At 40.2% G+C, this 12492-nt stretch overlaps 2 protein-coding genes across 4 annotated transcripts in view; one reads left to right on the top strand and one right to left on the bottom strand.

Moving 5' to 3' along the window:
- The window catches only part of trpm5 (transient receptor potential cation channel, subfamily M, member 5), a 20658-nt gene extending 11845 nt beyond the window's left edge, over positions 1–8813 (bottom strand). The window contains exons 1-10 of one of the 2 annotated variants that reach the window (XM_082535282.1): positions 8724–8813; positions 6955–7022; positions 3827–3983; positions 3546–3726; positions 3037–3203; positions 2730–2907; positions 1834–1898; positions 1218–1403; positions 791–890; positions 393–511 (exon numbers count right to left, since the gene is read on the bottom strand). In XM_082535282.1, the coding sequence (XP_082391408.1) occupies positions 393–511; positions 791–890; positions 1218–1403; positions 1834–1898; positions 2730–2907; positions 3037–3203; positions 3546–3726; positions 3827–3983; positions 6955–7022; positions 8724–8750 (1248 nt within the window). In that variant the 5' untranslated portion in view covers positions 8751–8813. Of the gene's footprint in view, positions 1–392; positions 512–790; positions 891–1217; positions 1404–1833; positions 1899–2729; positions 2908–3036; positions 3204–3545; positions 3727–3826; positions 3984–5876; positions 6300–6954; positions 7023–8723 lie in introns of those variants that run through there. The other variant, XM_082535281.1, reaches the window with a different exon arrangement.
- Positions 8797–12492, top strand: cdkn1ca (cyclin dependent kinase inhibitor 1Ca). Of its 2 annotated transcripts, XM_082535811.1 has the most exons (3): positions 8797–8867; positions 11133–11997; positions 12091–12492. In XM_082535811.1, the coding sequence occupies exons 2-3, from the start codon at positions 11631–11633 to the stop codon at positions 12192–12194; spliced, it is 471 nt and encodes a 156-aa protein (XP_082391937.1). In that variant the 5' UTR covers positions 8797–8867; positions 11133–11630; the 3' UTR covers positions 12195–12492. The 2 variants fall into 2 exon arrangements, with proteins under 2 accessions (XP_082391937.1, XP_082391938.1); XM_082535812.1 differs by lacking the exon at positions 8797–8867 and having other exon boundaries at positions 10887–11997.

The raw sequence follows: 12492 nt of genomic DNA, 5'->3' as shown, positions 1-12492 counted from the left end.
ACTCCCTTTTTATGTTGCTTTAGCAGGCACGCCAGGTTTAACCTCCTAAGACCCGAACTCTTCCACGACATGCATTTTTAATTTCTCTTTGATATTTGGGCATATTGGGGCCCGATGAATGTAAAAACAAAGAATTACCAGATTTTTATTTTTTTTTACCTCATTTTTGTTTTTAAGAAAAGTGAGAGCCACAAATGAGGATATTCATTTTAAATTTTGATAGAACAGTAGCAGTATAATGTCCTCATAAGTGGATATCAGGCCCATGTAGAGCAGAATTGAGTATTTTGGTCTAAATAACCCAAAATGTGATGTCCACATATGTGGACGGCCGGTCCTAGGAGGTTAATTACCAAAATTTGTCAAACCTTGATCAGATCCTTTTGTCTCACCTTCCACTCCACATCTCCATTAAAAATGTCACTCTTTGCAATGTCCACTCTGTTCCAGGCCACTGCCAGCTTCAGCTCATCCAGAAAGTCTTGGGCTTCTTGACTTTGGCTCTTGCAAGCTGATAAACACACACACACACACACACACACACGCGCACACACACACACACACACGCGCGCACACACACACACACGCGCACACACACACACACACGTGCACGCACACACACACACACACACACACACACACAAAATGTCAACAGATTTACAATCTATCAAGCGCTCAAAATGTCAAAGCTCTTTCTTATTGCAACTGTCATGTCAGGAAACCTGTAATTGTGCAGCCTTAGGAAATTGCAAGTTTCTTAAACATATCTCTCACAAGAAAAATATTTTACCTTTGACTAGAGCTTTGAGAATGACTGTATCCAGCTCAGAGCTTTCTTGTTCCGGGTCATGGACAGTGAGGAGATGCTCGTGATCAAGTATCTTCTGAATCTGATTGTCAGGGCGACAGTCAGTAATTATGGAAATATCATTTGAGTGACGCAATTTATTAAAGAGAATTTAATGTGTTGTATACAAAGTACCTTTATTATGTGTATCAGCTCGGAAAAAAATATGTTACGAAATTGTTGTCTTGCCTTCCCTCCTTGTGTTCTTAATTAGGTCATCACATACAAATGTTGACGATAATGATGAAAATCCTACATTAGCTTCCTTCACAATCTTCCCCAGTGTGCCCTATTTTTCTGCCAATGTTCAAGTCTTGTGATGTGCATATCTGTATATGTGCCTGCTCCACGCTGTGCACATCGCTCTTACCAGCTTGACCCAGTTACTGATGTCTGTGCTGTGGTGGGCATTTGGAAAGGTGTCCAGCAGCAGCTCATGAACACTGTCCGTATCCCAGCAGCCCCTATTCATCAGTGTGACAAGGATGTCAGCCACACCTCCAGAGCCTGCCAGGATCAGCCATGGTGTCGAATTGCCAATGCCTTTATACATTCTCTGCAAGAAGGGACACAGTGTTCTGATGAATTTTCAGTTGATATGATTTTTTTTTTAAAGATGATAACTTCCCAACTAAACATCAACAAGAATTATATTTCTCAGTGTAAGCTGTAGTCTATAATCTCCTCAGTAATGGCTCTATTTATGCAAATGCATTGGTGACTTTGATGGGCTTTTTGGTTGAAGAGATTAGTTTTGTGAAAACAGAAAGAATTTGTTTCTCAGTCTGGCTTTGGTCTGCTGCCTCAGGAGATGGCACCACCAAAATTTGACTCAGAGCCTAATTTTCAAGCCTTAGCCAGCGTTCAAACTGAGAATGTGCACATTTGAATGACAAAACAAATCTGCCTTTCAGAGGGTCTCTTCATGGTTTCGCCTTTAAAGTTCTTGAGAAGCTAATGTAGCACAATGAAAAAAAAAAGCTTACTTTTAGGATCCTGGGTTCTCCGTGGACCAAGAGACACAGAACAGGGATCTCAAAACTTCCTGCACCTAGAAGAATATTCACAGAATGAAATGCAGAAAAAGGAGAAGCTGGGGTGATGGTGGGTTGCAAAGAAGCTTACAGGGGTAGCATTAGTAGCTCTGGGCAGGCTAAAGCAAGTTAAATATAAGAGGTTCACTAACAGGAAGTGTTACCTACATTGGTTGTGCATGCTCTATATGTAAAAATATCTCTGTGATGTGTTCCCTTTGTCTCTAAGTTGTGGATAGTTGAACCAAATGTTGTTTTTATTTTTGCTCTGATATTAAATGTGAACAGCTTTGGAAACCCGAAAAGGAAAATGACTGAAACACTATTTATGGAAACAGGCTACTTTTGAATATGCAGTAAAAGTAGTAAGTAAGCAATTAAGTAAGGCTTATTTATATCGTTCTTTTCAAGAACAAAAGTCACAAAATGCTTTACAATTTACAATTACAATGGAAATTTTAATTTACAATTAAAATGGTAAAAATAGACTCCATTAGATTCACTGCTATTGTGCTTGTGAAGTAATTCAAGAATTCATAAACATCATAAAATATGAATATGCTTTTTTTTTCCTTTTTTGTTTTTTAAAAAAAAGAAGCTATTTATATATGAAGCAGCCACATGTACTATGTGCAACACCACAATGAAACAATGCCAAAATGCATCCATAATTGAAATCCATAAAAGCTACCATTTGTCACAATGAATTCTCGTAAGTACATTCCAGTGTCATTTTTACATAGGTACATGTAAAGGAATGATATAAACTTTTAATGAAGCAACGTTAACATACGGCATACTGCTTAAGTCAAAGATTGGTTCCCAGCAATGACCTAAAAGATTTTTACCTCCGTAACCTGTGCGCTGAAGAGAGATATGCTTGAGCAGCTTCACCCTCATTTCACTGGTGGCTCCAGGTCTGTTGGGATCTTCCTCAACCAGAACAAAGTGAGAGTGGTGACTGTCCAGGGAATACACTGATCCATGGGGCAGGTCTTGAGGCTTGTATGCTGCGGGTTCATCAACCTTAAGAAAATATGAAGGGATACTCAGCAGGAAAGAGGACAGCGACAACACATTAACACGAGAGATGTAAATATTAGTTCATGGAGGATACTAATATTGGCCTTGTGCTCCCTTTGTGTGAACAGGAACCTTGGCTGTGAGTAGTGCCTCTCGGTTGTGGATCATGTTCCAGGGAGCAATGCCAATGGCCACAACACGAACTTTAGAAGAGGTGCTGGCCAAGGAGTGATCTCGTACCGCCTGGCCTAAGTGCTTGGTGATGCCAAAGCGAAGGCCATTAGTCAAAATCCATGCCCCTAGAGAACAGCAATGCAGTTGTATATGTACATATGAGGTTTTGAACGTTTGATGTCTAATTTTACATGATCTCTCTGCAAAGTTGTAATTCTGATGAGTATCAAACTGGAAAGTTGGATCCAAGATTGCATATTAAACTATTGTAGCTGCCAATATAATCATAAAGCTAGTTATTCTGAAATTAATCATATCATTTATTAATGAAAACCACATAATATCACAGAAAAAAACAACACTTTATATATCAAATAAAAGGCACTCTCTTGCCAGTATAGCAGCCTAAAAAGATTCCATTTCTGTGATTTCAAAAGCCAGGGCCAGTTTGTACCCTTGATTATAACCTGTGCTTTGTGCAGCCTTCACAAGTCCCTTTCTCAGTGTGTCCCTAAGCCAGGGCCTCATCTGAGCCACCTCATCGCCTCCCACTACTGCAACCACCAGGTGTGGAGGAGCAAGACCCCACTCTTCTGTCAGCATCTGGTAGATCAGCACTGGGTCTGTGTTGCTGCGCACCCTCACAAACTGATTGAAGGCAAGGGGGAAAGTGATGCGTCAGTATACCGGTTGAACTGCACACTCTTGTTATGTTACTTTCCTTACTCGTTATGACATCCAGTCTCACCTTTCCTCTCGTTTTAGTCGGACCGAGAAAGTCAATGTCACCAACTCTGCCAGCTGCCCAGTGGCTCTTCTCTTTCTTCATTCTGCTGCCGAGTCTTCTGGCTACATTCTCTAGAGTCTCATCTACTGTAGAGCAGCAGGAACAGCCCAGCAGGACACTGACAGCAAAAAAGTGTGAAATTGTTATATGCATCAGTCTTCTGCAGCACAGAAAAGGTATGAAAAAGAATCAGATTCAATTTTTATCTAGACTATCCTGCCCACAAAGCTCCTCATAAACATGCAGCAACACTTTTCTGTGCTGTTGCAATTACAAAAGGACAGTTAATTTCACCTGCCAAGGCTGTTACACTGTTCTCTTTGCTGATTTGGTTTGCTTCTTATTACCGTGTGTGTTTATGTATTTTTTTAATATAAAAAAAAGCTTGTCAAAGTTCAACAAAAACACCTTAACGTTGACATTAAAGCACTATTAAAATTCATATCTAAGATTCATCCAGGTTGCACTGTGTTCAGCCTATTTATATTTATCATTGCTGCCCATTTGTAGTTTGCTGCATTTTGTATAGTTTCTAAAGGCTTTCTGCAACTTGTGTTTTTCTTGTGTATATTTGCATATTTATATATATTGCCTATTTCTTTCTTTCTTTTTGTATGCATTCCATGTTTGTATGCACAAACTTTGCCAAATAACAATGATTCCGATTCTGATCAGACATAATATTATATTATGGAAATTCTCCATATGTACCACACTCATTTCTATTTTTTTGTACATTGAATTGATTATTAACGATATTTTAAATATCCCTAACATACACTCTTTTTGTTTTCTTTCCCATATGGTAAATGGACTGGTTCTTATATAGTGCTTTTCTACTCTTCTGAGCACTCAAAGCGCTTTATACAACTTGTGCATTCACCCATTTACACAAGCACATTTGTCTAAGTGCTTTTTTTTTTTCTTTAGCTAACATTCACACTAGAGATGGCACGATACCACTTTTTTATGTCCGATACCGATACCGATATCATAAATTTGAATATCTGCCGATACCGATATGAATCCGATATAGTGTTTTTTAATCAACAAAACTGTTTTTTAAATATCTTGCTGCATTTTGTATAAGTTCATACTCAAGTTTAAAACAACAACTACACTAAAGCTATTCTGTTATACCTGTATGCAAAAAAAAAATATTTCATAGTTCAGCAATACTGATCAATCTAATAAACTTAAACCTACACCATCCTCCCTATTCTGGTATTTTAAAGAGTACTTAGCATAAATATTAAGCAACCTAACTAATAGGGCTCCAACTCCCAGCAACAACAAAAATAAAAAAATAAAAAAATAGGGAACCACCCCTCACGCGCCACCTCATGATGCTTAATCAACGTAATCAACCTTAATTTGATGCAGTGTGAAAAAAAATGCACAGAAATCAATTATTTTTCAAGAAATATTAAATAGATTCAACATCTTTCTTCAACAAAATTGCAGACTGCACAGATGGTACCTTCCCAAAGGAAAAAGTACTATAGCTTACTAGGGTATATTAGACTTAATAGTTACTATATACAGTAATTGACTTCTATTCATTTTACATCAAATTAAAACTTTGGGTGTCAGATAATTATTTATTAAAAGCTAGACATTTTAAATGAGAATAAGAAAGAAAAGTATGTCTTTGTGCCCCCTTTTCCCTGTTAATGCCCTATCGGCCCCCCTGGCTAAACTTTGCTAGATCCGCCCCTGCACAGTTACCAGCGTAGATAAAGATCCTGGAGTAGAAAGTAATATTAAATACATTCTAACAACAGCTGATCAAGCTTAAACGTGCTGCTGTTGTTCAGCCGCTGGTTTCCTCTTTCTGGTGCAAAGTGGACCAAAAACAAACAAGAGACACGGACTCGCGACAGAAAAGCCGATCAGCTGATCGTTAAGCAGTTTCATGATTGAAGTAGCAGCAAGAAGAGGCAGTCGCTCCATATATCGTTTGTTAAGCTTAACGCAGGAATGCTTTACAAACATTCAGAGATGGACTTACACACTTGCTTTACTTCTCTCGGGGATAACTTTGTCGGAGATGAAATGCCGGGTTGCTAGCGAAGCTCCAAATGCTATCCAGACCATGGACAGGTCCCGCATGCCACAGCCGCTCTATCACGTGATGCATACTGCTCCGACGTGCTAACGTTCTGAGGTGAGTTACAGCGTGTTGCAAGTTTTGTGAGGTGCTTTCGTGATATTTAATGGATCGGATTACATTTTTTATTTTTCTCCGATATCCGATCCAGTAATTTAGGTCAGTATCGGACCGATACCGATACCTAATATCGGATCGGTCCATCTCTAATTCACACACATTCATACTCCGATGGATGCATCGGAGAGCAATTTGGGGTTAGTATCTTGCCCAAGGATATTTGGCATGCAGACTAGGGGAAGCCAGGAATCGAACCACCAACCTTCCGAGGTGACCTGCTCTACCACCTGAGCTACAGCCACCCCATAGCATTTTTCCTTTTTTTTTTTTTTTAACATAAGTGGACTGAAATCAGTAATTAATGCTATTCCATTAACTCTCACTTTAATTTTCACTTGAGTAGAAGCCTAATATTTCCAGACAGGGTTGAAGCTTCCTGCAGTACCATTTTTTTAAAATTTGATCAAGATGCATAGATGGAATAAAAAATTGGGAGGTTATTTCATTAATTGAACTCATTTAGATGATTTAAATGCTTTATGGTTTATCTGCTTCGTCCAGTATTAGCTAAATGAAAAATGTAGCTCTGTGCTTTTCTTCTTATTTAATATCGGAGAAAGCATTCATTTCTCCACAGCCAGGAATGGACCGGCTCTCATGAATAATTTAAAAAGAAAACTGTACTTGGATTTAGTTAATGTTTGTTAGTCCAGTGCAAATGGTTTCATCCTGTGGCACTCTTGCCCGTGAGGCCTCTTAAGCGTTGGCCTTTTCAGCTGCTCTGATGATGACGTCCTCATCACGAATGCTTCTGAACACTCGTTTGAGAAAAAAGCTTATGTCAGAGCCGATAATTCTACTGTAGAAGAAAAAAAAAGTTTCTCTTGTTTCAGAGTGCTGCACACACAAACACACACACCCATGTTCCTCTGACCACTCCAGCGTGTCCCCACATTGCAGGCATCGCGTCTGTGGTTGCAGCGTCCCCTGTAAACAAATGAATACCCAGATATTAGGTCGCTTTAACGATAAATCCATTATGACTCACTCACCGCTGGCTCTACAGACGGAAAGCTTCTTAGAAGTACATGTGGTCAATGCAAAGCTGGCAGAATTTTCATTCTCGCTTCATATGCAAAGTGCTTCGTGCCCCATGTTTGAACTACAAATGCACAAAACCCTCTTTTTTGCTGGTATGCACGAAGCAGGGAAACAGACATGCATCTGAACCTCTAAATGTAAGCCCCCTTATAAGTTGTGAAATGAGGACATTTGCTAGACCTGTGCAAAATTTTAGGTGCTTTAGATATTTAGGACTGTGTACATCAGTCAATGCATCAGATCAGACCAGCATTTATTGTGCAGCATTACAACAGCACCAAACGTACTTAAAGCCTCATAACAGACTGTTTTGAGCTAGAAGAACAAGGAGTCTTGCGACAGATGGCATGGTAGACACAGAGCCCTGATCTTAGCATCATGGAGTCAGTCTGGGATTATATGAAGAGGAATATGCAACTAAGACAGCATAAATCAGCAGAAAAAATTGTGGCAAATTCTTTAAGGCACCTGGAACAACCTAACCTGGAAAGAACCTTGAGAAAAATGGGGAGGGGATCTGCTTTTGACATCGTGACCTTCTTTATACGGAGCTATTGTTTTACAGTTCAGTTTATCTCGGGATGAGTCTTTTCATAGGAACCAAAATACACTGAGCTCAGAAAGAAGGCTCATTTAATATTGATAAGATTACCCATTTGCCTCAGTAAACAGACACTTTTATCAGCCAGCCTTATTTGCATGGGCGCTTGAGCAGCTTTGTGAAAGACGATTAAAACAAACAAAAAAATAATAGTAGTGCAAATTCCTGTGACCGACAGCAGTAGCCTCCCCATTTACTTTGAGTAAAGAACATGCGTTTTAAAGCAACTGTGGTTCAATGGTTAATATACAGGCGGCGAGTCAATTTGTGTTCAGCCATCTGTTTTAATGGGAGAGAGCAGCTTGTTGTGGAGGCTTTTATTTGACTACAGGTCTGGGTCTGGGAGGGAGAAGACTACTGGGCATGCAAACAGGACGATTTACATGCAAAGGTAGAGGAAAGGACAAGCAGCTGTGTGTATGTGTGCTGGAGTGGGTATCTCAAGGACACACACACTCTTCCATGCACACACACACACACACACACACACACACACACACACACGCACTTCTAGCTTGAAGTCTAGTATTTAAATGAACTTTGTTAGGGCTCATATGTGGGGCCTCTTTTAAATGCTTATGCATTTGTTGTCATTTAAACTAACAATAATGTTCCATAAGCAATATTTTTAGCACCTTTTTTCCTCACACTTTGCCATTTCACCAAGTTTAGTGATTTGGTGAATGGCTAATAAATATATTCTGTTTTTAAAAAAACCCCTAAAATGTAAAATCTGAAGATTCAAATTTGAGCTATTTTAACTTTTTGTTCTCTGATCTGTTGTTTGACTTTAAAACCTTAATTATCTACTTTATTATTAACTAGTGTATCTTAATGTAGCTTGAGACACACACACAGACACACAATGGTGATCCAGTGGTCATCATTACATGTCTTAACGTGTGTGAGATGATGCTTTTCAGACAAAAAAAGACAACAAAAGGAAGAAGAAGAGAAAAGAAATGAGCTGCAATTTAGATACTCACCAGAGGTGTGTCTTGTCCCTCCTGCATGGCTGAAATAGATGTTCCCCTCTTGTTCCCCTGCAGAACCACACCTGTGAGAGCTCAGCGGGTGTCCTTCCACAAGCCTCAGGTGAACCTCCTGGGCTATTAGGAAGTAGCGCAAAGGTGGGGCCCTCCCTCCAGCCAATCCCAGACACTGGCGTGCACCATCACTTTGCATGTTGGTCAGCCGTTGCACATCACCCTCATCTGGACCACACCTTTACTTGCAAAATGGAACAGCCTTGTGTCTAGTTTCTCTACACTGCAGGGCAATGTTCTTGGACAGCTTAAGAATTATAGGCTTAACATTTCCATATGGAAACTTTCCACATGTTTGACATGGTCAGTGAATGGTGTGTGTTGTATATAAAACGAATGGACACGAAGGTTCAGTGTATTTCCTTCATTTTGGTGCTCTGTATTGTGCTCACTTGCTTCAGTTTATCAGAGGTGTAACTCAAAATGCCTACCGGTCAGTGGCAGACTCAAGTTTAGAGAAGAGGGGCTCAAAGGTCACCAGACTGATCGGGAAAAGTCATATGAGGAGTGCGAATCGTTCCTTCTTTATCATTACTATTCTGATCTTGCAGTGCAAGGTCCATTACCCACAGTTTCTCTAGCAGAGTTCCTGAGTGAACAGGAAATTACATGTGTGGTCCTCTCTTACTGGTCCACTTGAAGTGTATTTGTGAAGATTTCTCACCAAAATACAACTAATGCAATACAACTAACTCAAGTACAGGTTTTATATTAAAAATGAGCATGGGCTCCATTTTCTGAAAAGTAAAGCCAAAACAGAAGTGCCTCCTCAGGCTTCTGAAAGAGGTTCAATGAGGAGAGATCATTTGGAAGAACTGGACATGATTTATTGAGAAAAAGAAATAAATTAACACATTTAGTGATCAGACTCTGATGATCCATCATGGAAGAACAGAATCCCAGTGGTGATAGGATTTAGGACAGGACTCTTCCGAGTCTAGACACTGGTGGTGGTGAAGATGAAGCTGGAAGCTGAAGATTGATGTAGCTCTGACCAACTCGGATGAGGCGGAGACGGGGAGGAGGCAGGCAGTGATGTCAGTACTGGGAAAGTGAAAGTGATGTAAAGAACAGACTAGCTGAACACCCAGGAAACCAGAATAGATAATGTCCATGAGAAAAGCAGAGCCCCAGGCAGGGGGGTCAAATACAAGGCCTGGGAGCCAGAATGCTGCCCCCAGTTTAGCAAAGACTCTAATCCAGTCCCCTGGACAGCTTCAGAAAATGTGAAGGAGTGCATAGTTTTCAGAAATGTAACTGTATTTGTATAAGTTTTCCAACGTTTCCAATTGATAAAGACTGCCCCTCACTACCCCCCCCCCCCCCCCCCCCCCCCACACACACACAGCCATTCATACTACACTAAAGTAATTAACTATTAGATAAACAATTACATGAGAGAAAAGTTCCTGTTTTTCCAATGTCAGCTAAAGAAATAACAAGATAATGTTCTCTTTTTTGACGAAGGATGGCAGGGTGTAATTCACGGTAGGCCAAGCTTGTTACTAACATGAGGTTTCACTGTCAGATCAACCCCCAACTCATCAGTTCTGCTTTCAAGACATCAAGATACCGACAATAAAACACTCAGCTTGAGGCTGAGTGTTTTATTGTTTTATTGTGTGCTCCTTGTCACCAAACATGTGGCTACCGCCATCTTTTTACATTCAGTCTTAGAATAGGCCTGCAAAAAAGCAAAACCGTACCTGATTTAAATTTAAAATCTCCTTCAAGCTAGTCTCCCAACTTAGCTTCACAGACCACTTAATCACAGCTCGTGGGGACTGAACTGCATTTTGCCATCTGGTGTGACAAACAAAAACATTTTATAAACAGAAATAATTGCAAACAATTTAGTGTTGGTTTGTACTTCTTGACAGTTTGCAGCCATGCATGGGTTATAAATGTGCTTGTGTGCATTCATGCTGGGGCATCCTAGGGTATTTAAAAGTAGAACTTGAGGCAGAGACTTCAGCTTGCCCCCCCTCATTGGAGCCAGCTCCCAGTTTGGATTTGGGAGACAGACACCCTCTCTACTTTTAAGATTAAGCTCTAAGCTTTTCTTCTTTTAATTTTTAATATTTTTTATTTATAAAGCTTATAGATCAGACTGGCTAAGGTGATCCTCAATGTCTTAGTTACACTAAAATAGGTGTAGGCTGCTGGAGACTTCCTGTGATTCACTGAGTGTTTTTCTTCAGTCTCTATGTGTTTATACACCAGTTTGCATTTAATCACTAGTTATTATTAATTTTAAAAAATGTTATTTCACATGTATAAAGGTAGGTAAATCTCACTGAGGCAAGAGGTCTCATATTTTAATAAATTTATTGTTGTTCTCTTCCACAGTATGATCGGTTTCCTGAGCCTGGATCTGCTGCAGGTTTCTTGCTGTTAAAAGGGAGTTTTTCCTGTCACCAAGTGCTTTTTCATAGGGGGTCATCTGATGGTTAGGCTTTTCTCTGTTTTATTGTGAGGTCTTTACCTTAAAATTTAAAGTGCGTTGAGGTAACTTTTGTTGTGATTCAAAATAAATAAAACATAACTGAACTGGATTATGCTGAGTAAGAAGAAATTCTTCTGTGACCACTAGACAGGACAGACTAACAAACACAATCAGGAGCTTTTATCCAGTGTTTCAGCTGAGTTCGTCACACAATGATTGGATCACCACCAGCAACCCCCACACCACAGCTGTCCCTCTCCAACAGCCAATCAGAAGTCTTGTCATTGTGTACAAACAAAAAAGTTTTGCGCCCTGCAGCCTTTAAATCAACCTGCAGTCAAGTATCGAGCAGAGCAGAGTGCACCACCACTATCTCCACCAAAAACTTAACCATTTGAAGGATGGAGCCCACCAGGCGCAGGGAGTCTGTTTGCAGGAGCTTGTTTGGCCCGGTGGACCACAGCCAGCTGCGCCGGGACTTGAAGCTGAAGCTTAAGGAGATCATTGAGCAGGACAGGCGGCGCTGGAATTTTAACTTCGAGTGTGAAACCCCGCTGCCCGGCCGGTTTCAGTGGGAGGAAGCCGCACGGCCGAAGGACGCTGCCCACCGTTCAGGTGGGGACAGGCCGAGCGACGGCGAAGACGGCGCAGGGACCGACCAGGAGAACTGCTCCAACATCACCAACAAGCGCAAGAGTCCCACTGAAGAGATGCTCCACAGGCTCTCCAAACCGGCAGCCAGTCTCAAAGACAATGCACGGATCACAGGTACAGGAAAATGAGTCCCGTTGGCTTTTGTTTGTTGGCTTATCGACAAATGTAATGCCAAGATATTGACCAATCTCGCGCTCCGATTTTCAGATTATTTCGCAAAGAGAAGGAGGACAACAACAAGAGCCAAGAGCATCCCGAATCATTTTCACGTCGGTTCTAATGAAGCAGCTCAGCGCAAGACTTTAAGATGAACATGCAGCTGAAAATGACTATTTGTTTTCATGGACTTGATCCCCACAACAAATTATTTTATTTTATTTTATTGTATGTTGGTGGATTTTATTTATTCTTTTTTTTTTCTTTAGCAGTTTTTTTTTTTTTTTTTTAGATTGCATCTCTTATTAGAATATTTATTCTATTTATGGATGTTATGAATGTTCTTCACTGGCATTTAAAAAAATCTGTTATACACTCGTGCTGCTAATCTAACTTGTTCTAAAAAAAGCACTATTTTGTTAGGTCATTATTGTTATATAAAATGAATATGTA

This window comes from Aulonocara stuartgranti (genome assembly GCF_965226115.1).
Source record: "Aulonocara stuartgranti genome assembly, chromosome: 1".
NCBI lineage: Eukaryota > Metazoa > Chordata > Actinopteri > Cichliformes > Cichlidae > Aulonocara > Aulonocara stuartgranti.
The sequence above is the reverse complement of the archived record's forward strand: the minus strand, read 5'-3'. Positions and strand labels throughout refer to the sequence as shown.

Bases quoted from the DNA above. Each gene is read 5' to 3' on its own strand.
- cdkn1ca (XM_082535811.1), top strand. From the start codon at position 11,631: ATGGAGCCCACCAGGCGCAGGGAGTCTGTTTGCAGGAGCTTGTTTGGC. The intron at 11,998-12,090 runs GTACAGGAAAAT...TCCGATTTTCAG, and splicing joins AGACAATGCACGGATCACAG to ATTATTTCGCAAAGAGAAGG.